Source organism: Enoplosus armatus, chromosome 7 (genome assembly GCF_043641665.1).
Source record: "Enoplosus armatus isolate fEnoArm2 chromosome 7, fEnoArm2.hap1, whole genome shotgun sequence".
Classification (NCBI taxonomy): domain Eukaryota; kingdom Metazoa; phylum Chordata; class Actinopteri; order Centrarchiformes; family Enoplosidae; genus Enoplosus; species Enoplosus armatus.
This window is the reverse complement of record NC_092186.1, coordinates 2071594-2097835: the sequence shown is the minus strand read 5'-3', so window position 1 is coordinate 2097835 and position 26242 is coordinate 2071594. Positions and strand designations below refer to the sequence as shown.

At 41.0% G+C, this 26242-nt stretch overlaps 2 protein-coding genes across 3 annotated transcripts; one reads left to right on the top strand and one right to left on the bottom strand.

Moving 5' to 3' along the window:
* Positions 1–2235: 2235 nt before the first annotated feature.
* tut4 (terminal uridylyl transferase 4) lies at positions 2236–18787 on the bottom strand. 2 transcript variants are annotated; one of them, XM_070908325.1, is made up of 30 exons: positions 18699–18787; positions 16726–17288; positions 16478–16629; positions 15573–15689; positions 15268–15445; positions 14961–15049; positions 14768–14819; positions 14037–14106; positions 13546–13672; positions 13273–13392; positions 11947–12141; positions 11655–11829; positions 10981–11567; positions 10328–10478; positions 9612–9698; positions 9121–9224; positions 8946–9003; positions 8737–8840; positions 8544–8633; positions 7808–7921; positions 7606–7683; positions 7263–7440; positions 7113–7160; positions 6794–6876; positions 6564–6679; positions 5194–5348; positions 4882–4979; positions 3947–4514; positions 2876–3046; positions 2236–2764 (listed from the first exon to the last, which is right to left on the bottom strand). In XM_070908325.1, the coding sequence occupies exons 2-30, from the start codon at positions 17207–17209 to the stop codon at positions 2676–2678; spliced, it is 4638 nt and encodes a 1545-aa protein (XP_070764426.1). In that variant the 5' UTR covers positions 17210–17288; positions 18699–18787; the 3' UTR covers positions 2236–2675. The 2 variants fall into 2 exon arrangements, with proteins under 2 accessions (XP_070764426.1, XP_070764427.1); XM_070908326.1 differs by lacking the exon at positions 18699–18787 and adding an exon at positions 18436–18479.
* Positions 18788–21604: 2817 nt separating this feature from the next.
* gpx7 (glutathione peroxidase 7) lies at positions 21605–25724 on the top strand. Its single transcript, XM_070909261.1, has 3 exons — positions 21605–21736; positions 24220–24481; positions 25220–25724. Exons 1-3 carry the CDS (start codon positions 21605–21607, stop codon positions 25381–25383), a joined length of 558 nt encoding a protein of 185 aa, XP_070765362.1. The 3' UTR covers positions 25384–25724.
* Positions 25725–26242: the final 518 nt, after the last annotated feature.

Sequence of the window (26242 nt, the reverse complement as noted above, 5' to 3'; positions counted from 1 at the left end):
CCTCTCTGAGATCAGCAGAGGACGAAGTGGCAGCTCTTGATCTCACCTTCAGTGGGACTCTGAATCAGTCTGAGATCACTCACCTGTTTCTGAAAAATGACATTCCACTGAAATTACCGACGTTTTCTCTGCTTCTCCAAGTGTTTTCTGATAGAAATGATCCAGTCCAGGTGAGGCAGCAATGACAGACTTCACACACATGCAGGAAATCGTATTTTTAGACACACTAAAGGGCCAAGCTATAAACGTGCAAATGTCAATCAGTGTGACAATCCAACACGTTGGTCAGGAGTGAACCACAACAGGTCAAAATGTGTACTTGTCAGTTATTGATAAAATAGCTCTGATGTGATACATCCTGGACGGCTATCTGACTGGAAACTGGGAGAATTCATAAAATTCATTACATGGAGAATGTTGTAAATATAGATTGTAGGAAATCTTTGCAATTTACGAGGCAGAAAAAAAAAAGAAAACGATGTTAAAGCTGATGTAAAGTAACATACATGTCATACGACCCATGTGCAGGATTCTTCCTCGCTCACTGACTGGAGGGCTCCTCAGCAGCCGTGAGATCAGTGCTGCCACCGGTGGCCATAAACTGTATTACAACAATCCTATAGTTTAACACGGTAACACGTCTGTTAGCACGTTGCACTAACATAACAAGAGTTAGCTTGTTACCATGCTAACTGTGTGCACGGTAACATGCTTACATGCTAAATATTAAATCGTAATTGTAGGCCAATGCATGTCAACAAATGAATATTAGCATTTTATCCTAAAAGAAAAAATAGTTTTTAATAGTTAGACGTTAAAATGTTAAAACAATGTCAACTCCACTCTCTAGCGTTTCCAGGAGCTTTCAACTGCATCTCAAGGTCTTTGTCAGGAGAAGTTATCATTATGTAACTTTGGTCACGTGATTACAGACGGTCATTAAGTTACGAGACGTTAACAGGAGTGATTATAGGCATGTAGTCTTTTTCTGTAATATATTTTCAGAGCTTTAAATCTTTTCATTACCTTGACCCTTTTTAGGAGGATGTGTAAGAAACCTACTCCAAATAATATTAGAGATGTACACTTTGTGTTGTTACAGATTCATTACAGAAATCTCCTACGATTCATAAGAAGTTCTGCATTTCCTGAGGAACTCCACAGTGACAGCGAGGTAAATCCAGTTTTCAAGCGCAAGATAAACATCAGATTCTGTATCTACTCGATGCAAATGACCAAAAAAAAAATGTAACTTGTTCTCCATTCACCTCTGCAGCTTCAGTTGGCTGAACAAGGACAAAGCTTATTCCTGACTATCACACCATAAATCTGAGCGCACTGAGAATCAATGAGGTAACAAGCCACAAGAAACCAGAGCCAAACTCATCCGGCCACAGCTCAACGGACTATTCTTCATTTTAATGTTGCTGTAATGAGTACCTATGTACATGTAGGATTATTACACTACATTCAATTCGCACGCATTTCATCTAAAACGTTTTCCCCCGCGCTGAGCTGCTTATATGGAGCAATTTGGGGTCTTGCTCAAGGAGACTTTGGCATACGGACAGGACCCAGGGATCAATCCACCACTCCTGCAATTAATGGCCAAGCCCATCCACCACCTGAGCTACAACCTCCTCTTATGTATGAACACTTGAAAAGAAACAGCAGTACACACCAGTAGTTGATGTCAAATGTTATCAGACATACAGTGAATGTGTTTATCAACCATTTAAGGAGTTCAGAGTTTTAATTCACACATTATTTCAGTCTTTTAGTACCATGTCAGACTTTGCATGTACATGGAGCAGCCATGTCGGTTGGGGATGAAATGTTAGCTGCAACAAACACCTGCCATGCTGCAGAGCATCGCGCTATTTGACACGCAATAAGCGTGACAAGCGTTGGTCAGATGTGTCATACAGACAGACGGAGGAGTCGGGGTATAGTGCCAATCTGGGGAGTGGATGTGGTAAATGGGACCGGGAAACTAGACGGTGGTGTCCTACAAATTTCAATTGTACAAATCAAAGCTTTGTAGGCTAAAGAATGGGGACACATCTTCTGGTGTAGCTTGCTAGCTACCTGCTCACATGCATAAAAAAATGGCATCAAGTGTGCAGCACGTTGCAGTAATAAGTCGTGGTTCGCCCTGAAACAGCATCATGTCCAGGATCATCCAGTCGTGAATACAAACACGCTGAAGAGATTAATCCACACACCACAACAAAGTTGTTTGCTTTTTTCTTTATTTTTTGTAGCTTTTTTTTTTATATTAAGATTTTTTCCCTTTTTCTTGCTATCCCTGCTTTTGGCACTACATACTTAGGGTGACATGTTAGATTGTTTTTAAAACAAACGTCTATTCAAAGCCTTCATCTTGTGGCAAGCAAAGTATGAATACAGCTAATAAAAATAAAGGTTTACATTTTTCCTCCTTACTTTACACATAAAATAAAAACACTTTTTTGGACCCCCTCAAAAATGGGGGTATTAAAATATTTGACATTTGTATCACAAATCAATGTAATGAGACAAAAAATAAAACATAAAAACTGTACAAAAATGATAAAATTCATTTTAAAAATTCCTGTGATCAAATGATGCAAAGAGTACATAATTTTGATTTGTTATATTACTGACCATAAATCTAATTAAAAGGAGATGACAGTTCACTTCTTCTGTTGGATGAAATTCAGATTTACTTGATGTCGGACATGGGGGACCAGTGGGAAGTTCGGATTCGGATGCACCACAGACCCTGATGAAAGAAGAGAGAATTAAAACAAAAAGTCAAAGTCAGTACGAATGGGACACTTATGATTATCCATTGTATCCAAACTGCATATCCAAACTGTTAATCATGTCTGACCTTGGGCCACGAAGGGTTTGCCGGGCTGGTAGCCTCCGTTGCCCTGCTGGATGAAGTTCTGGGGCATCCGGTAGGGCCAGGGTGGAGATAGGGCGTATTGTGGTGCTTTATTGTGCTCCCATAACCGAGAGCCTTGGCTCACACCTACAAACTGGGCTGGGTGGCCGGACTCTGCAGAGACGAGAACAAAACACACTCAATAACTTACAGAAAAGACAAAGTTCAGTAGAATCTAATAATAAAAGTTTGTGAAAACCAAACTGTTCCCTTCACCAGTGATGTAATGAACCATCAGCTTGATAACGCACCCTTCTCATGTTCCACAAATAAATCACTCGCTCCCTTTTTATCCAGAAATTGAAAGTACTGTTTGAATGAAGGTAAAATTAAATATTTGATCATCTGTTGAAATGTAGAATTCTGTGTATAAGTTCAGGCCTTGTACTCCTGCCTCCTATCGGTCTCATGCTCGATCTCAATGTCTGACAACTGCGAACAAAAAGAACGTCAAGTAACTACAGCCGACAAAACAATGTCGCTACAAGGTCCATCTAGTAGCTGTTCTCATGCTTTTGATCGTGTCACCACATTTCCTCAGCAGATGTAGTCTGCCCAGTTGTCATGGAATTGCAGATGTTCAAATTTCACTTTTTCCGAGCACTTTAAAGACGTCTAGTCCATGTGGGCTTAAAACGTGAAAGTGAACGTTGCTCGACCTTGAATACAGCAGCTGTCAAATACAGTTCTATGACGTGTGTAATACTTGTGTTCAGAACTCTCCAAACTGCTGAAATTTGATTTCTGTGTGTCTTGCTCGGGGGGGGGTGTGGCCCAGATCGGAGTGAACGTGATGTCACCTTGTAAAATGATTCATTGATTTTCTCTGGAAGAAGGAAAATAACTATTGTTAACACAATAGACTGGGACCGACGTCATTTGATAGTATAATACAATGACTGTACATTTACTTATTAAATTAAATCTTTATCTGTATTCAAAGACGCAGAAACAGGAAGACACAAAGACAGAATCACACAGAGACGGTGCCACCAAAGTTCACCCAGTGAATACCTGACTTGACTACAGTGCCATTGCCCATGAGTGACCCAGGTTGTGCCAAGTGGTTGTGCCAGTGTCCTTCCCGTCCTGGCCCCCCGATGCCCAGCTGTCTCCCCGCCGGCTGGGCGAAGATGATGCTGGGGTCGTTCAGGTTCATGGGGCTGGGGTTGCCCCCTGAGCCCGTGGGACTACCGTTCCCTGACGCCGAACGCAGGGCAAATTTCAGGCCAGGTGGGGAGGGGGCGGTGGCAGAGGACGTGGTGAGGACTGGTCCGTGGATGGGCCAGGAGGTGGAAGGGATGTGGACTGGGTGATGAGGCTGCCCCTGGGAGTGGTGTGACTGGTGCTGGTGGGAGGGAAGAAGCCCCAGTGCGGTGAGCGTGCCCGGGTGGTACTGGCCTGGATGGGAGGTGGGGAAGCTGAAGAGAGAGAGGGGGACCTGGGCGTGAGCAGGCTGCTTCGGGGGACCAGCAGAACTGTTCTTACTGTGGGAGGGCTGAGGGGAACCGGAGGACTGGGTGGAACTCTGGGGGACAGCTGTAGGCTGCGGGGAGTAGGGCGGAGTCTGCCGACTATCAGACTATTGAGAAGAAGAAAGAAAGAAAGCATTAGAAATAAACAATCAGACGAAAGTACCACTTTTAAAAAGAGCCAGTTCACCCAAATTAGTTTTGATTTTATTTGCCCACATTTCTATCGGGGGTATATGACAAACGTCTGTCTATTGACAGGTGCGTAGTATTGTAAAGTCTTGACTGAAGAAACCAAAAAATCCTGCACACTGTCAATCACTTGTACTCAAGTTATCAATAACATTTCACCTCTGTAAAAATTTAATTTTTTACTTCTATGGGCCCAAAATTTAATTCCATTCACTTCCTTCGTATTTGAATGGAAGATGTATGTTGGTGGACCGGCCCCGTGTAATGTCCAACTATTGTACTCACACATTCAGAGGGCTGTCTGGTCCTTCCAGGACAGTCTGCAGCTGCCTGGGGAATGGGGATGGACTGGGAGTTCACGATAGTTCGCACCATGTGAGGAGCTGGGGAAGAATAAGAAGCCATATAAGGTCTGAATATTAGTTGTGTCCTAGACCGTTAACTTTAGCTTACAAAGACCCTGTAAGTTAATGTTTAAAATACGTGTATCAACAAGAATGACAGAAATCCTGAAGAATATCATTCAGAAATATTCTGTGTGGTCGTTGAAGTTATTGTCTGAGAGATTGACCTCTTTGAGATGGATATTGTGGATACCTGGTGCTCCAGCGGTCCTCTGTTTGAGGTGGCGGTACTCAGGACAGTCCCTCCGTACGTGACCCATGTCCCCGCACTGGAAACAACGTCTGTCCTTCGGCTCCCGCTCCTCCTCTTTTACGTCCTCGTCTTTGTCGTTTTCCTTCTTCTTAATCCTGGCAGAGAAAAGTTCAGGGCACGACAAGAAGGGATGAATACGTGGTACAGCCTCGCCTAAATATCAAAAAGACTTCTTCTTCTGACCGGACTTCTGTTTCCTTCCAATTAAAAACACCTTCAACTATCACTACAGGAACTTACAAAATTCTTCAACTCTCTATGTTCAACCAATGCCCTTTGTGAAACTAACAGTGGGTAGTTACATAATCATGGCTTCAGAAAGCCTCAGCCAAGACTCAGTATTATTCTTGCAATAAACCAACAGTTGAAACAGAAAGCGTACCTTTACAAACGCCCCCTACTGAGCTTGACCTTACGATGTTAGCTTTACTTGACCTATGTTACTGAATGAGTAATTCTCTGACTGCTGCTCGTCTACTCTTTTCTGAAGTCTTTTCTTCTGAATCACACTTTCCTTTCTCTGATTAACTCTCCAATGCCATCTGCTCACTTTGATAGTTGTGAGAGGATTTATAAGCGTCCCTGTTTCTCCTCCTGCATCCCTCTCCTATCTTTCTCAAACTGTTGCTGATATTCAACAGCCTTTTTCATGTGTCTCTCTTTTGAGGTTGTTGTGTTTGTTGGTAAAGTAAATGCTGATGTCAGAGGAGGTCACTGTGGGAAATGTTTGAACCTAATCAAAATAACACATTTCTATTAAAGGCTGGTTATGGCTGAAGAAGGAAAATCAACTATCATCACTAACAGTGTTTCACTTCACAGCTACTGTACGATGAAAATACTAACAACTACACCTGAAAACATCACTGCAAAGCTACAGCGGTGCAGTATACTTTAAAGACATACAAACAAAAGTGAAACTGGCTATTTCGTATGTGACTGATTTGGTGATGACACTTAATGAACCTACTCTCAGGTCAGGAGACATACATCTAAACTCACTGTTGCCATAGCAGCCATATTCTCAATTTTACCTTCTCATATATTTTTTATGCAAACTGCATCAAAACTGTGTTGCTCTCCAATATGTCGGATGTATAAACAGCAGGACTGTGGACAGTAAGGCTTTAAAGGTTAAAGGTTCATAGAGATTGTTTACACTGCAAGAAAAACAGAAGTTTATATAAATAAACTGCTTTATATAAATATGAATTTATAACATATTTATTACTTCTCAGTAGTTTCTTTTAGTTTTTCTTGGAATTCTACTGGGGTGAGGGAAATAATTCCACGAATGAAGTTGGGACAACCTGCGTCTCTTTGGACAGTCCTTCATGTAATGTCCAATCTTCCCACAGATCCTGCAGCACCTGTCATTGGGCGCCAACTCGCCATCTGTCAACACCTTCGAGTCAAAGAAGTAGTCCTGCAGCAGAACACAATAGAAACAGCAGATATTTTAGACGTTTCCTCGGGACGCAGAGCAGACAGCATCGAAAGTAACCTTTTGTCCAATTTGGGTGAGTCACAAGTGACATACCACTTCAGTGCCGGGGATGGGGTAGAACGGAGTTCCAAACAACTTTCTCCCGTTTATAAAGGCCTTCATGATGAAGTTTGTCACTACAGGAAGCAAAGAAGGAACATTTTCTCAGGTTTAGAGGTGGCTGAGATCACATCGTCAGTACCAAAGTGCACAGAATCTTATCTTATCTGACTCAGTATCACAAGAGAACATATCAACAATCCCAAACGTTTTAATGTTATTTTATAAACAGAAATATGTGAATGACACCTTCGGCAAAGTTAAAAAAACATATTATTGGTTATGATTTAGTAGGCTTGACTAAAACACTTACTCTTTCGGGAAACTCCAGCACCAAGATTATGATTCAAATCAAAGGGATCTGAAGAGAAGAACAGACGCATGAGCAGGAAAAAAAAAAAGACCCTGGCCTTAATGCTAACAGGCAGTAAAGACAGAGGGATATGCACATCTGTGCGAGCACCTTCAATAGCGATGCATTTACTGGTCCACTGTTTCTCAAAGGTGGTGAGGCGTTTCCTTTGGCGGATGCTGATGACGTGCTCTTTGAAGTCGAATTCCTCAGTGTAAAAGCGCAGGAGTCCCAACCACAGCTCCCCCACTGACTCTGTGTTCGGCTGGAGCTCTGAGAGAACCCGACGCTGGGTGCAGAGAACAAACACACTTAGTACCTGTATCATTCTGAAATAGCAGGAGATATGTGACAGGAGCAGCGTTCAGATAAATGTCAAATATTGCAATACTGCCCCAAAATTAAAGGAGAACACAAAGAGTGTAAGTCTGGGTTTTTGTTTCATTAAACTCACCAGATCCTCAAGGTCATCACAAAAGAAAGCATTCCAGCCATCTACCATCCGCTGGGGAACAGTCTTCCCATCAAAGATCTATAAAGACATCATGCAGAGCTATTCATTTCATTTCATTCAAAGCTAAACACCCCTTTATGTTTCAGGTATAGCTAATTTCTTATGAGTTTAAAGGGTATGGTCATTAATCAGTGACTGTTACCTCCTGCAGTACGGGAATGACGGGCGGCTGCCTCTGCTGCAGGAAGTAAAGCACCATCAGGATGTAAGCATAAGACGAGAGGCTTCCTCTGGACGCATCCCCAATGTCGCAGCGCTGTGAGAACAGAGGCGGGTTAGTTACACAGCAACAGACGGCACAGCAACACTTTAGTGCCTCCTAGTGCTCCTCAGAAACATTCCATTTGGTGTTTAGTATTTGAGATATCAGCACATCATTTTTATCAGGGAAAACGGCAGCCGTTTGCTAAAGCTGCTCTTAAAGACTAACTTAACACCAGGCTGAAAAGCAGTGTTGAGAAGGTGAGAAGTTAAACCACTGGAGGTCAGCAGAGACCAGATTTGTCAGGTTACTCTTGAAGTTCAAACCTCGTTTGTGTTTACTAAGTGGAGATTTGCACGTCATTAAATTAAAGTGATTTTTACCCTATGAATTAGTTCTAGCATAGAAACGCGATGTGTTACTACATATAGACAACTGCTAATTTGCAAATAGCTGGTGTCACACAATCCAGATATATACGCGTTTTTGATGTCAGGATAGCACAGTTATTACTACCTAGTTATTGGATGTTTCCCGCCAAAACTTGTGCATGTCAATTAAATCTGGACAGACACGTTTGAAACAAACCCTTGAAAGAAGAACGCTAACAGCAAACTGAACTGTCCAAAAGCAACGAGTTAGGGGTTATTCTATCAGTCTGCCAACTTTCACATACCTTTGCAAAGACCTTCATTGTGTATCCCAGGAATTGCACACGTGGATCCAGGGCTGCATACGTAGCCAGCATTCTGGTGTTGTGTTGAGCCTACAGAGACGTCCCGTCCAAATGAATTCACTCAGCACTTTCAATAAATACACATTATATAACAGTGGAGGCAGGTTATGGTATGAGGGTCTTGTTCACTCACCAGGGTGTTATAAAGGCTGATATCTCCCTCCAAACCACTCTGTCTGTGTTCAAACTTCACAATAGGCACTTTAGCTGTTGTGATAGGCAAGATGTTCCTCAGACCTGTGATGTTGGGAGAATGGGAGATCACACCCAGTCACATTCAGTCCTTGAGACATACAAATATCACAGTGTTATTAAGAGATAATCGGTGAAACGTTAATTCACCTGTATGCTTCTTCAGCACTTTTGCAAGGCCTTCGATGATCTCTTTGCAGTTCAGCCTCTGTTCAGACAGATTCAAATTTAAATGCAACAGTGAAAGAATATAAGGGTCACATCTGTAGTCCCACTGAGGAAGCGTGAGTTGCATTAAACGACAGTGTGTTATTAGTCCGCCTACCTCTGCCGTCTCATGACCCTCCAGAGTCATGCAGATGTCAAGGTCGCTGTCGCGGAAGCCAAAGCCGTTCTTTGAGGAGCCGAACAAGCAGAGCTGAGCTTTATCTGTGGATTCACACACACACACACACACACACGTCATATTCACCACACTGTTGCCGAGTTTCTCTTTAATAGAAATACTGTTCTCACCGTCTGATTGACTCATTCTGATCGATTCTACTTTACTTTGACGGTGTTAAGCTGCTCTAATGAAACGCAACAGTTCCTGCAGGTGTTTCACAATAAATGGCGTCAAGGGAGGACATTAAGTTTCATGAACTGCTGGAAGGCTTTTAACTTGAAATGTAGAGAGGAAGCATGAAGTTTGCATTAACAGTAAACAGCAACAACAGAAAATTCTGGCTCTCTCTTCATCGGAAGAACATACATAACGGCTCTAATCAATATTTGAGAATTTGTCGTCTATTGTAGTTGAAGCTTAACGCTCACCATTGTACTCCTTCCTTATAAACCTCTCCAGGCTGCCAAGGATCTGCTCCCGCTTCTGCTGCTCAGCATGTGTAGGTGACAATTCATCTACAAACAGCCAAACAGAAATTCAATCACACAGAGCTGCAATGACTAGTCGATTAATCAATCGAAATAAAATTTAAATGGTTAACTATTTATGACGGATTAAACGTTTAAGTCATTTCTCAAGCAAAAATGCCAAACATCTGATGGTTCCAGGTTCTGAAATGTGAGAATTTGTTGCTTTTGTTGGTCTTTCTCTGTCTCAATTATATTAAATGCAATACTTTGGGGTTTTGGGACATTGACAAAACAAGACATTTTTCAGATGTTTTAAAGACCAACGATTAATCATTTAATCTAGAAAGTAATCTGCAGATTAAGTGGCAATGAAAATAATAGTTCACACACAATACAATCAGTAAAACTATTCACTATATATGATATGCAAAAAAAAAAAAAAAAAAAAGATGACAACAGATTCAATAATCTAAACATCAATTATCAATTTCATATTGGTAGAGAATATGAGCCAATACCAATTGTGGCCCAGCACATTCAATGTGAAGCGCAGAAAGGTCTTCACAACTTATTTTCTTTGCTCAGATTCTTCCCAAAAAGAATGCATCTTCAAACAAAGAGTTTTAGCGGAATTACTCTCGAGAAAAGTTGGAAGCGCACTATTGATTACGTACAGTAGCACAATCTGCAGAGCCCATCCAGGATATCTCTGAAGCGGTCGTTCATAGGAGGCAGAGGCTTCAGCTCAATCTTCTTAAAGTCTTCGGGACACTCATCCTTCAGGTGACCATCTCGTTTGCAGATGCTGCACACCACAGTTGGAGGCTGGAACGAAAAATGTCAAAGACCATAAATCAGATGATCAATTAGACATGACAGCTTTTATCACGACGATGTAAGTGAAACAAAAACCCCCAACATGTTGTAACCACCGTGCACTAGGTTACAGAACATCATCGTGACATAACGTTTCCGTGTCCCCAGGGTTGCATTATGCTCTCCAACAACCACTGACGCCAATGCATGAACTACATAATCATGTGTCAATAGAAAAAGACCCTCCCTGAATTTAAACATCTCACCTAAGTGACATGAACCCATCAATACTGACAGGTGAGATGATGCTTCATCTAGAAATCTAGCCTTTTTTTTCAAATGATCAAACACTTCAGGAGCTATAGAATAGTATCATATACAGGATTTAGTATTTTTTACCATTGTCAAAGTAAAAATACAATCAGTATTAAATTCAAATATCTCGATTATTGTGCTACTGACTGATAAAAAACAAGGATACAAAAAGTGAATGATGTTCCATCATAATTACCTTCCCACCAGTGAAAATCATCTTATCAAACACATAGTGCAGATCCTCTGATGTAACAGGCCCGTCCGTATCTGAAACACTGCTTTCCTCCTCATCCTCCTCCTCTTCTTCTTCTTCCTCTTCCTCTTCCTCCTCCTCCTCCTCCCCCTCCTCCTCCCCCTCCTTGTCACTGTCCAGCAGGCCGTTGGGGGAGAAGGAAGGTTTGTTCCCCTCATTGAGAACCATGTCCATAAGGCTGACATCTAAAGTCTTCTCATGTATCTTTCTGGACGGATCTGAACAATCTTCATCATCGCTGTCAGGCTCCTCGTCGTGCTTCAACCCCTGGTGTCCCCTCTGAGCACTCTGACTTTTTTCACCTTTCCCGTCGTCTTCTTCCTTGTTCACAAATGCAGCCTCCGTCTTCTCAACTCCTTCCGATTTTGCACCTTGCTTGCCTGCCTTCTTGCTTCTCTGGCGCCCCCCAGCGCCCCTTCTCTGAGGGCAAGCAAAGTATTTGTAAGCCGTACGGAAGCGCTCCTGGATGTACTCAAACACCATTTGGCTGTTCAAGCTTCGTGCAACATTCCTCTTCAAGGCAAAAGGATCTAAAACAAAAAAGAAAAACACACACTGTGATTTCTGATATTTCTCTGGACCTGTAAGAGGAGTCTTCCAACAGAGTGGTCTCTTACCTTCAATAGCGAGCCTGCGACGAGGCCAGTTCTTCACTTCCCTGGAGAGGAGCTCCTTTAAGCGAATGCTGATGATGTGCTCTTCAAGTGCAAACTCCAGTGTGTAGAAACGCAAGAGCTCCAACCACAACTGGCCCAGCGACACACCTTTACCCAGGTCCAAGGTTAGGCGGGTCTTTAAGGGAAAGTAAGAGAGGCACAGGGTGACAAAGCAAGAATATCAACATTGCCCTTTGATTTGTAATCTAAATTGTCCTCTTATAATATGACGGTGTCCTGTAGCGAGACTCACCATGCCTTCTGAATAATGACCATCATCAGGTTTTTTCTGCTCTGGTTTGGGTCTGCCTTCTCCTCTGGCCTCGTTTCGGTTCTCTCCTCGTCCCTCCGTGGAGCTCGGAGGTCTGCGCTCCCACCGGACAAACATGTCCAGCGTGATTCCAGTTAGATGATACTCATCCACACGTTTCACATCAAAGCCTTCAATCTGAAAGGGGAAAATTAAGTCAAGCAAAGATACGACAGTTCAATACGCTCTCGAACTCTGCAGCTCCTTTACGGCTGACAGGTTTTTTATGCATCTGAAACACTAGGCTACGGGGACGCGTTTTATCCACCCAGCCCAAGTGTTTTTGGAGGAAAGCTCCAAGATCCTTGAGTTTTTGAAAGTTCAGTTCTGAGCAGACAAATGCTCTACAAAATTTTTTTTTTTTAATTTAAACATCTGACAAAGTGTGAATACTAGTATTTAACTCGGACGAGATATCCAAGTTTACAGTACAAGTGTGTATAGTGCACCAGGTTAATGGTAAATAATGTGTATCCATTTAATACCTATTTTATATTTATAATCATCTCTCTGTGAGCACCAACTGGCCCAATAGCCTGCAGGTCTGAGGAAGGAGGCAAAATAATGTTCCCACCTACACTTATCCAAACATTGCAGAGGAGTTCTTCTTGGTGGTAAATGTTGCCCACTAAAATATAACTTCTACTTCATTTAAAGACATTTGCAAGCAGTGATGCCAGAAATGATAAATGCAATCTTAGTTAAACGGGTCATTTTATATTTTCATGTAGCTATGAATATTAATTTCACATCTTGAAGAAATAAATGGTTTGTCGCAGCTTCGGTTTTCGGCAGTATTATGCAAATGTCTGCAGCATAGTGCTAAAAGAAATCTAATGCGAGATCATCTAAAAAGCGGTGGAAATGCCTGCTCACAATAAAACAGTCACACTTTCACATCTACATCTTGTGTTCAACCCGTGTTTTCCGACACAGACCTGAGCTGTGTCAGAGTCTTCTTCATAAAACGTGACACAAAACGCACACAAAGGATGTGGGTCATCCTCCACATTGCAGACACTGTCTACAATACACCAGGCTGTGTGTTTTAAATTTCAATCTTTTTCAACTGCTTTATATTGAAAGAGAGACCTATTACCTCAAAAAAAACATTTTAAAATAAACATTTTATCACAAAGAAATGTTATTAAGTATAAAGAAATTAAGTATACTACCAGAAACAAGATATGATAAATGAGCAAATCTCTAGTTATAGGACAGATTTGAGCAGTTTTTGTGAAGACCTGAAAAACATAACACTTAACCTACCCATCGGCCCAGGTAGACGGGTAGGATGGGCTCTTTCCTCTGCTGCAGGAAGAAGATGACCATGAGGGCGAAGGAGTACGAGGGGATGCCACCTTCAGCCTGGCAGTCAATGTGACACAGCTGTGGAGGTAAACATATACGAGAAAAAAAAAGGATATCAGTATTTGCTGATATGCATGGAAACATGCATAGAAATAAAAAGACACTGAAAGCCATTAGAAGGTCTTTATCATTTCTTCTTTCAGCTGAGGGCTGAGTCAGTCGCAGCCTTACCCTTGCCCAGTAGCGGAAGGCCAGCACCAGGGGAACTAATCTGGGCTCCAGTTTAGCCAGGGCTGCCAGGTGATTGGTGGTGAGACAAGCGACGTCATTACCTGCGCTCACTTTACACAACATGCCGCTGCACAGAAACACAGGTGAGGGAAGACAACACTGAAAAGTTGGATAAAATTCCTAAATTGACATTGAATAGAACCTCAGCCTACCTGCAAGGGTTCATTGAGGGATACGACAGGGGATATGTTTATGTTTGTTTTATATATAAATATATATATATAAAATATACGTAGAACTGCAGGCCTCAAAGGTCAGGCAAGTAGGAGTTGATATGTGCTGTAACAATATGCAGTTACACAACTACACTAACATTAGATCATCTAACACAGCTGACTCTTCGCTGCCTGAGATAATCTAAAGGTACCAGGTCACAATCATAAAATAATAATTTATTTATTTTGTTTTTAATACCAAATACCAACACTCACCTGCTAACATCCCGACAGAACACGGCAGGAACTTTGGCATGAAAATCTGACTCAACCTCTGAAAATTCAGCTAGAGAAGACAGAAAGAGAAACCCTGTAAGTGACCTTGAAGAAAGTTGCACAAAGAAAAATTCAGGACTTTTACATAAAAGCTGAACTACACAAAATAGCATTAACCATCCAAACGATTTGGATGAGGTCCTAAAGGAGAACCATTTTATTGAAATAATGATACTTCCAGATAAACCAGAACAGTGGATTTATGCAATTCTACTACTAGGGGTCCCTCAGTCAAAACAATAACAAAAGATGTAGTTTGATGACGTCGTGAAGAAGCGGGGAATCATGGGAGTTGTTGTCTTCATGAAAATCTATCTGACGTGTTTCAAGCAAATATCATATCAATAAATTAAGTCTCTTCTGGATTTCTGTGTTGCAAAATGGCAAGCAATTAAAAAAAAAAGATGCTGTTTGGCAGAAAAAATGCTGTATTATTGTTACTGAGTATAATGATAAATTATCATAATTGTATTCCTTCCTTCCTCACTCTCTGACGTATCATCTGTTTTTCTCCAAAAGTTACAGCAACTAGAGGGGGTAGAGGGGATATGACGCCATTGACAGGCGACAAAATCCAACACACATTTTAAAGCTGGAAATTTTACACATTTAACCTTTAACAACAAGGAATCATGTCCCAACTCAAGGAAAATTTACAATGCAAAACTTACGACTGTTCTTTAGGATTTCCAGCACTTGAATCAAGACTTCAGGTTGTGTCATCTGAACAGACAAAAGCAATGAGAGAAAGTGAGACCACCAACGATAAGACCAGATGTCACTGCTGATTCACAATGTGCCCTTTATGTTATTAGAGAAAATACGTTTAAGTTATGTTTTGTGAAATAGCAGTAGCAGACTTACTGAGGAAGGGTGGGTGACATCAATGTTGATATCACTACTCTTGAAGGCAAATCGGGTAAGACATGAACCATAGAGACGGAGAGAACAAGCTGGAAAACCAAAGAAAAAATATTGGAAAATATATACAGCACATTCAGTATATTTCATACTCAGAAGGATTGCAAAGTGCTCTTAATAGAAACAGAGGAAAACTAGACACCAAGGATCAGCAAGGTCTAATTTCAGTAGGACTTGAAATTCAAATGTCTCTCAAAGCATTTCCTCTTTTTACACTACTCACTGAAGGAAAGACATCACAGCATACAACCTGAGAGGTGCCTCTTTATGATCTCCTCCATCCTGATGACCACGGCCTTCCGAACCTCAAAGTCCTCCTCTGAGATGCCGTGCTGCCTGGCTGTTTCTAGGACGGCCGCATCCACAGCATCCAGCTGGGCAGCGGAGGCGGGCGGCAGGGCGCGCAGCTCATTCTCCTCCTGTTTTTCCTGATACACCAGAACCAAAATATGGAAAAAACATTCTAAACCCTTACTTTATGGCCATTCAGATGAACATTAATGATAAAGCACAAGTCCTGGGATGAGTGACAACACAAACTTAAAATTCCCATACCATTATGTTCTTCTTGTGTCTCTTCTCCTTGATGTGTTTGTGTGCTCCTTGAATGTTCTCAATGTGCACAGAACAGAGCTTGCATAAGTATTGATAGTTTGGGTACTCAGGGGACTGCTGTGAAAACAAAGAGAGAGGCAAATCAGTTTATGCATCTTCTCTCACCGTTTTTCAGTCACCATGATTATCCTTATTTGTCAAAATAAGCATTTACTTTTGTCTTAGCACAAAACAGCTGTACAAGAACTTTGGCTCTCTAAAATACAGTCTCATTTCGGTTGGTCAGCCTGATTCAACCTGTCTCCAGAATGGACCTCTGTTAGTGTTTCAAATTGAACTTGTTAATCTCAATAAAACAAAAGAACATATGTAGCTACCAGCTCTTGTGTGCAGCTATTTTCTTTCCAAAATATGTTAGATTTGGTAACGCAGTGTTTTGCAGCCAGTTTTGGGCTAAAGATTGAAGTAAACACCATATATCCAACTGGAAAACAAGAGCGTATTGTTAATCCTTTAATTTATATAATTAACTCTATGAGAGCTTAAAGACGTGTTTTTGTGACATATACAAATATTCTGCTGGGAATAATAATTTGTGTCTGAAATGGTTTTTTCACTACAAGACATTTTTAAAATTACATCTACTCCTTCTCCCTCGTTGAAAAATCCAGAAACTATGGATTTGCAAATACTGTTCATTTCAAGTTTAACAACTAGACAACATTTCTTCTACTTCACTAATAAGCCCAGTGTTTGTGCATTCAAGTTTCCATATTTAGTAGCACACTGGATGACAATTAGCTTCCAAACTAGTTGTGATGTCACAAAACCATGCTTGTAGGTACAATGACCAACCCCTCCCATACATTTACTGTATATCAGGCATGATTGGATTAATTCCTTACTTTCAACAGTCGGTGGATGTAGTCTCTGTAGAGGCGCTCCTCTGCCTGTCGAAGGCCCAGCTGTTGCTCTGTCAGGGGCCCTTCCTCCACAGTGGGCCTCACCTCTGTGCCCTCTTCAACAGACTGATGCATCAATGCTGCAGCTTTCACCCCTACAAACAACAAACAACAAAGACAGTGCAGTTTGCCAGAGATACATTGGGTGAGGTAGACATAATTACGTCAGGAAAAACATCTTGCAAACCCACCATGGGACTTTTCCTTTGCTGGAGCTACAATGGAGCTCTTCGCCTGCTCTCTGAGCCCTTTCTCAGGTGTACTGGGCACTGCAGGGGAGCTGGTCTCTCTGTTTGCTGAGGGGCTGCTGTCTGCAGAAAGAGATGCCCTGGAGTCAAGAGTCTGTGCCACCAGTTGCTGTTGTGAGCTTGCCACTTTTCCCTTCCCTCTCTCCCCAGAACTTGTTCTTCCAGTCAGTCTAGTCAGCCTTGAGGGCCGTCCTCTCCTCTTGTCCTGGGGGATATCTGTGAAAGTCCTGCCTGGCCCGCGGCTTCCCTGGCTGCCTATGTTATGTTCATCCTTTGCAGCGGGGAGGTTTTCTTGTCTGCGGGGTGCAGACTTGGTACCCTCTCTCTGTGCAGGAGCCTCTTTATTTGACTTCTCGCTGGACAAAGTTTTGGCTCCTCTGGGCTGAGTCTGTTTCACTGATTTTACTTGACTTATGGACTCATCCATCCCTCCTGTCCTGCTGCTCTTGTCCCTGGTGGAGTCAACACCACACTGAGGATGACCAGGGAGGCAGGCCACCTAAAATCTAGGTAAAAAAAAAAGAAAAGAAAATAAACCATTGTCAGTCTAACCAGCAAGACTACAGTACAAAAAGCAATGTGATGGTTAACTAAGAAGTTCTTAAAGTATTAAAAAAAAAATAGCTTGGAATTTGAGTATGTTATAATACATAATAGGATACTTCCCATGTCAAATAAACAATTGACTTACAAATATTGTTTTATTATTATTTTTATTATTAACTTACCTGGTGAGCTAAAAAAAAAAAAAAAAAGATAAAACAAAGAAGATGACAAGAAATGTTGGTGTCGTCTTTAATCATGAAGCCACAATAGTAACTATTGTATTTTAACAAATGTAACGAATCTCATGCTTGCTAAATGTCTTAAACAGATAACAAAATGAATTGATTATCAATGAACTTCCTGTCGAGTGATCCTTTCTGATCTGGTGTACATAATGACACAAAGGCGGAGTGGCAGAGTAGTAAAGTATTTCTAGGTAAATAGAAAGCTAACAGGTGAGTTTATAAACAGATACTAAAAAGTCTTGAGTTGTGTTCATGTCCCCTTATATAAGAAATGCACAGTTCACAACTACAGAAAGCAGCAAACCAAACCTCCTTTCTGGTACAGTGAGCAGCACAGAGTCTGTAGACTAACAGCCTCTAGCAGAGACATAACTTAGAACCATATAAACTGTAGTGGAGGGCAAATCTATAAATACATTTCACCTAAAACTAACTGAGAGCCAGTGCAGGACTTAAGAACAGGAGTGATATGAGACCTACTCTTTGTTCCAGTTAAAACTTTGGCAGCAGCGACCGATTTATGTACTTTTCGTGGAGACTTGTGAACAGTGAAAACTCGATATACCATCTATGTTGACACTTTGATGACCTTATTTGTAATACAGCGTAGAGGTGAAGCAATTGATCAATTAGTCAATGACAGAAAATACTCAGCAACAGTTTTGATAACTGGTTAATTAGACAAGTCGCAGACATGAGTGGTTGAGATTGAGAGCTAATGTTTGGTTCAGTTATGGAGAAAACGAAACTGAAGGGGAGTTCGACACAACACCGGGACTTAACGTTAGCTCAACTTCTAAAACAGACACGAAAAGGGGGGTCATCACGCACGCAGATATTATTGACTAAAAGAAATGCTCACCATTAAAGCCTAAATGTGTTTCCTGTGCAGGACAAACAATTCTAGTTGACTTCCTGAGTAACGTTAGTCTTTCCTTAGCCGACTTTGCTGTTAGCTGTCTTCGCAAGCTAACTAACGTTAGCTGCTGTGCCCGGTCGTCCGGCTGAGCTAGCTAACGGGAAATAAATAATACTGGCACACAGTTGCCACACAGCAGCAAGTCACTCAAAACAGAAGAAAACGACTCGGACCATCACAACACAGAAGAGCGCACATTATCTTACTTTCGAGCTCTATAGTTGATTTCGGATTATTGTTTAGCTGGCTCCATGGTTCTGTTCTACATAATGTTTTTCAAATCCCACGGCCCTGGTCAAAACAGCAACCATTGACGCCATGTTAATACATCACCCCGCTGCATTATGGGAGTGCCAGTGATGATGAAGAGGGGCGTGAACGCGCTGCGTTCAAATACCGCTCGGAAACTCTTCACAGTAACAGTACAGAACCCTTTTCTTGTCTTGTATTGTCTTTTTTCTTTCTTCAATATATTAAACATTTAAACAGAAAAGTAATTGGACAGGGAAAAAAAAATACTAATACTTAATGATAAAAACTTGTTCTACACTCTTATTACAAAGAAGTAAACGCATTTTAAGAGGAAAAAAAAAAAACTCAATTCGTAGTGAATATAATGTTATTCAAAATTAGGGATATTTTGGATTGTTTACTTGGATACACTCTTCAAGTAATATAAGTAATATTTCTATGTAGCCTAAGGCTTGATTGGTAGGAAAGCGGAATTATTTTTGTTGCAGACTCCATTGACATTTTTTTTATCCTATGAGGACTTAATTCATAAATGTAGTGTGAAGGTTGCTCCCATAGGTTGTGAACAGCAAGGTAATTCCAAATGTCTTACTGAGGAGGACCTTTGCGTGTGCTTGGACTGCACTGACTGGGATGTTTTCCGGACTGCGACCAACAGTCTGCATGAGTTCACAGAGGCTGTGACGTTCTACATCAGCTTCTGTGAGGACTGCTGTGTACCATCATTCACCAGGGTGCTGTACAATTTCCCCCCGGGGATCAATAAAGTATTTCTGATTCTGATTCTGATTCTGGTGTGTTACAACAACGACAAACCCTGGTTCACAGCAAAACTCAGACAGCTAGGGTTGGAAAAGAAGAAGCGTTTGGGAGTGGGGATCAGGGATCAGGTTTAGAGCTTCAGCCCACCCGTTCAACCTCCCCCACCTCAGCAGGGGTCTGTGCCTCCCCACAACAGCCCACCTCAGAGGCTCCCTCTTCCCCTACCACAGTGACGGCTCTCTCCATCCAGGAGGGGGACGTTAACAGACTTTTCAAGAGGCAGAACCCCCGCAAAGAAGCCAGACCAGACTCTGTGTCTCCATCCACCCTGTGCTGATCAGCTGTTGACGGCGTTCACAGACATCTTCAACATCTCACTGGAGACATGCCATGTGCCAGCCTGCTTCAAATCCTCCACCATCATCCCTGTCCCCCCAAAAAACCAGGACCACAGCTACAGGCCCGTCGCCCAGACCTCTGTAGTAATTAAGTCATTTGAGCACCTTGTCCTGTCACACTTCAGATCCATTACTAACCCTCCACTTCATCCTCCAGCACCTGCACTCTTCAGGACCGTATGCCAGGATCCTGTTTATGGACTTCTAAGTACTGCTTTTAATACCATCAGTACCTGACTCCACCTGCAGGTGGATCACAGACTTCCTGTCTGACTCTTGGTCCATCAGCACAGAATCCCCTCAATGCTGTGCCCTTTCCCGTTCTATGTAAATATTTTGCGGATCCCTGCACAAACTTTGATTAAAAATTTTTAATATAATATTATTATAATATTTTATAATGATTTTTCATATGTTATTGTCAGTTTTCTATTTTATATGCAAGCTTCTTGACTTACAGTACTTATTTGAGTGTTATGCACCAATATACCAAAGAAAATTCTTTGCATGTGTAAACCCTACCTAACCTAATTATGATTCTGATTCCCAAACAAATGAGATCCAGTTTGTGAAAACCTTTCTTACAGAGAAGCAGAGTTTTTTAGGCTTGTGTTCATTTGTTTACTTCTAGGAAAAAGTAGGCCATGGTATGCATGCCTTAATTTGCCTAATGAGCTGAGAGTGGGAGCTGGACAAGTTTTGTCCCAGTTCTTCTCTATCCAATACGCCTTCAGAATAAAAGCTTGAGACTCCTGATCAGCAAAAGAGCACACATTAAGTAGCAAACCACCAAAAATGTCCCTCACTGGTTGTGATGAAAAGGACTTTCACAGCCATTTACAGGCTTTTAAATTTGTATAGCTTCATGTGGGCTATCAAATACCATTATATCAAAATTTTAGTCTGCCATTTAAAGTTCAATGCCATTTAAAGTTAAAGGACATTTATTATTCAACAAATGAAAAACCATAGCCTTCTAGGATAACTCGTGTACTTGTTTACTGTTAATTAATGGTCAATAACCCTGACAAATACAACTACAATAATGACTATAACTAAATTGAATGATAAAGACACTCATGGTAGGTCATAATTATGCCATACTGAGTTAAAAATACTGAGTCAATATTAAAAAATTGACTTACTATCACGTAATTATGACCAAACATAAACATGAATGAAAAATGTAAATAACAATGACAAATGAAAAAAAGATGTAAATAAGTGAATACAAAATGAAATAATCAGATGTGTTTTATAATTGTATTTCAACAAGAAAACGTGAGATAGTAAGTCGAAATTTAAATTTTGCTTTACTATTTCGATTTTTTTTACTCAACATGTCAATTAAAAAAAAAAACAAATTAAGTCAAAGTTTTTACTCAAAAAGTCAAACTTTTTATTTACTATCTCAGTATTATCGTATAATGTTTACCTACTCAAGTATCTCATCTCTTATAACCTTAAAACTCGTATTTTTGACTGAGTTACATTTTTGACTTATTATGACGTAATTTATGAAACAAAAAACGTGACTTTTGACATTGCAGTCGTTACAACACAAATTCGTCAACAAGGCTTTTATTTTGTAAGTGACGGCCGGTCCAGGAAGTGCAGTCCGGGTCCGGGACTGAGAGCTGGATCCGCAGGACTTTTGGAAGAAGTTTCCCTGCTGTTGCGTTGGCAGTTCGACTGGAAAGATGCTTCCCGGAGCTCTCACCTTGTTTCTGACTTTCTTCAGCCTCACTGAGAGCAAACAGAAAGACTTTTATACTTTTAAAGTAGTGAACAGCAGGGGGAAGTTAGTGTCCCTGGAAAAATACCGGGGTTCGGTAAGTCTGGTTGTGAACAGCTGACTATTACAGTATAAATCGGTGATGTTTGTGTATTTACCGTAACCAGTCTCTCTGCATGTCATCCGGTTGCATGAATGAATGTTGCATGGCCATGCTTTTTTTTTTTTTTTTTACTTCTCCCACTTAACATTTGGTTTGTAGATGTAACTAACATAGTAGCCTACTGCTGCGGATCAGTCCGACTGTAGCCTGCTCGGGATGTCCCATCTTGTAGCCCCGCTAGCCTACGTGGCAAGAGGCCTGCAGAGCATCTGCAGCTGCAGCAGCTTCATAGAGTTTTCATTCAACCAAGGTGGGGATCACTAGACCGGATCACTAGACCGGATCACTGATACGGTTCACTACCTGTAACTACTGCAGGTTTTACAGAGCTTGTCTGGGTCATCAATTTGCAGGTAGGTTTCGACTTATCATTGCTTTTCTTTACTGCAGTTCGCCAATCACAGACACACTTCATATGTAAAGACACCACATGGCAGCAAAGTAGAACAGCATCAAGAAAAACTGAATATTAATGTGAGTGCTGTGTTCTTATGACTGTTGTAGGGACGTTTACTATACATTGTGAAGCCTACATTTTCTTACCTGCCATATGAAAAACAAATATTATAATGTTGTTAGTATTGTTAACTTGTGTAATGTCCTTTAATTAGTCCTGTTAAACAGAAGGATGCTCCCTTAATCACTTAAAAATAATAATAAAAAAGATGTATGCTCCATTATGTTCCTGCGTAAAATCTCTTTCTTCCAAATTCTCACAATTACTGTAGTTGCTCACAGTATTTCAGACGTTTCATAGAGTGTACTGTTGTTGTTTTATGGAAGTTGCCGTTGTGAAGGACTTGGGTTCTACTTAGGATCTCTAATACACAGACCTCCATGAGGTTTTCAGATCCATCACAATTGCTTCATCTTGACACTAGATGTCAGCACTAGATAATGGGATCATCAAACTGTCAGTCAGTGGTCGGAGGGAAAATGAAATCAAAGAATGCACGGCCCTACTTTTGCAGTGATGAGCTGTTTTTCCCGTCTTTTCCAGAAACTCTTCCTTATTGACTGTGAGCTGAAGCATGAAGCTGTAACGTGTGTTAACCCGCACTAACATACTCAACTGTTTCTGTGCCGTGTACCTGTACACGCCTTTCCCTGACCACTTCACTAACACTTCAGATGAAAAGGTGAACAACAAAAGCATTGATCTGATCAGACCTTCTGCCATTTTCAATAGAAACATTTTTGACTGAATCGCAGTTTAGATAGTTGCATGCGGACAAGACTCGTCAATTAGTGGAACAGCAGAACATTTATTAACAAAGATGTTGTCAATTGATTATTCTCGGGCTCCAGCTTGTGTGACAATCTGCTTTTTTCTATCATTGTAACTTTAATATCGTTGGGTTTTAAACTGTTTAAAGTATAAACGCTCAGTTTAATAGCAGCTGAAATCCTTTACTGAAGTAAAATACCAATACAGTAATGTAAAAATACTTGTTTTGCCACTGTGACTGATGTATTATTATAGCTCACATTAGACTGTTAATAGTGATGCATCAGTGCATAATCAGCATTTTACTGTTGTAGCTATTGGAGGTGGGGCAAGTTTAAACTACTTCATATACAGTTAGGTAGCTTAGTCCAGTGGTTCCCAGTCTGAGGGTTGGGCCCCTCCAAAGGGTCACAAGATAAGTCAGGGGGGTCGTGAGATGATTCATGAAGCAGGAAGAAGAAAAAACAAACCTCTTTGAGCTTTCAATAATTATTTAAATGAAACCAGGTGAGAAGTCACTTGTTGGAACTGATAACTCTTAGACTCATGACAAGGGGCCCCAACTAGACCCTGCTTTTCTTTAATCTTTAACAATGCATTATATTTTATAAGCATCCGTTATATAACATTTTAAACTGTAAATTAACCAGTAAGTGCAGCTGTCAGGTAAAAAGTAAAGTGGAGTAAAAAGTACAATATTTTTGTCTGAAACGTGGAGGAGCAGAAGTGTAAAGTAGCTCAGACTTGTACTGTACAGTACTTGAGTAAATGGTTTATATACCAACTTCTCATGTTGCTGCAGTATTATACAAGCGTATGCCAGGGCGTCAGTGCATTGTGACATCACTGTCTCACAAATAACACCCTGAGGTGAAACAACCTTGAAACATTCAACCAGGGAGGGCAGTAAAACACTTGTCGGACTCATGTTAAGTTACTTCAAGTAATGTCCCATATACTGTTGTTACTGTTGAAAATATATTCTGTCGTTCCTTTTCGTGTATAGTCATATCTGAGAAAAAAAAGGCAACAAAACAGATGATGTGCACAGACTGAACATGTTCTGTACATCTGCTCTCACTCAGGGATGTGAACAGCTGTTTACAGTTTCCCAGTCGCTGCTGGTTGTTGTTTAGTGACTGTCAGGACTGTTACTGTGGTGTTTTATGGTGTATTTCTGTGGCTTTAGGTGTCCCTGGTGGTGAATGTAGCCAGTGAATGTGGCTTCACTGAGGAGCACTACAAAGACCTGCAGCAGCTCCAGCGGGACTTTGGGCCGTATCACTTCAATGTGCTGGCCTTCCCTTGCAACCAGTTTGGGCAGCAGGAGCCCGGCAGCGACAAGGAGATTGACAGCTTTGTGCGCAGAGTCTACGGAGTCTCCTTCCCTCTGTTCAGCAAAATCGCTGTTGTCGGAGTTGGAACCAACAATGTTTACAAGTACCTCGTTGGTGAGTAAGATGTGATGTTGCTGGTGCACAGGTGTGAGTCTGTTCTTGTATCATATGAAAAATTACAAATGACATGAATAACAGGACATGGACTGTACATACATACGGTATATTTGATACTGAAATCATATGCAGAGGTATTACAGTGTTCACCACAGGGGAAGATTTTATTCGTTCTTGTCCACTCTGTTTGGGGAAAAGCGGGTTTGCAAAAAAGTGCGACTTACTAAACTTATAGTTTATAAAACCAGTAAAAAATCCGTACATTTCCATATGAATTGTTAACTAAGTTGTGTTATTGCAAAGACAGCTTCACAACCTGTAAAATTAGGAGCAGCAAGAGGAGGAGGAGTAGAAAAAAAGATGAGAAGGGAAGAAAGAACAGTGGAAGTGAAGAATAGCAGGGAGGAAAGAAGAGAAGAAAAACTATTGTCAGAAAGAAGAGACACAAGAAAGGAATGAGAATGAAGGGAATAAAGGAGATAGGAACAGAAAAAGACAGGAAGAAAGAGAAAGGAGTTGAGAAAAGAATAAAGAATGAAGGTAAACATGTAGGGCAGAATAAATGAAAAAGGATAACAATAAAATAAACGAAGGGGAGAGAAGGGAAGCAGCAAGGTAAGCGTGAAGACCCACTGATGGGACACACAAAGAAGAAAAACATTCGGAAGAAGGGAAGAAAGAAAAGTGAAACACTAATGTACATGTAATGTCTTCTTCTTCTCTCATTCTCTGCAGAGTCCTCTGGAAAGGAGCCTGACTGGAATTTCTGGAAGTATCTAATTGATGTAAACGGCAAAGTGGTGGATGCATGGGGACCAAAAGTTTCTGTCAAAGAAATCCGTCCCAAAATAGCTGAAATGGTGCGGCAGATAATCCTAAAGAAGAAAGAAGAGCTTTAACCTCCTGAACAGACCCTTTATCTGCAGTATGAGATTTAAATTCATCGGTACATGAACCAAAGGGATGAACTGAACGCATGTATGTTGCTTGAACATCTGACAATCTGAGAATAAACCATTCAATTCAAGTTACACAGCGAAAGCAAATTGTACTTGCTTTCTGAAAGCACTGATGAAACACCACTATGTTTTTAACGTCCATGTCAAGTTTTATATCAGATGTATGGTATTTGAAACTGCAGCTTGAAGCCAACGGGCTCCAGTTTCCCTATTTGTTAGTCATGTGGATCATGTGTTTTTATTCATTCTGATTTGTGGAATAAACCTTTACTGTGATGAGAGCAATGCCTTGCTATTGAGTTTATGTTACACATTTTCAGAACACAAATGTGACTCGCCTTCATGAAAAGTCCTCATTCTGCGTTGAGGTAAACTGTTAAGCCTTCCCACTGAGAAACGGTGTCACTGGCAGCAGGCACTGCAGCTATAATAACAGCATGTAGACACTGAAAGAATATTTTGCCAATAGATACAACAAGGTGTAATTACATGTATAAAGTATATAAATAAACATAGAGCAGTGGTTTCAAGCCATCTGGTACTGAGCCATGGGACGTTTGATACTGGGCAGCTAGGAAACTAAGTTATTAACTATAAACTTTTTATATAACTCACCGTTATGCCCACAACAGGATACTTAAAAGTTTTTTGGACTTTCATGGCTTCATTATATAGAATACAGTAGAATACAGTGAAGAGCCACACTCAAACTGGGAATGTTGCAATTACATCTTAACTGTAATGTTGTGGAGACTCCAGACCCTCCTTAATAGCTCAAAAAGTATAGCTAACATTGTAT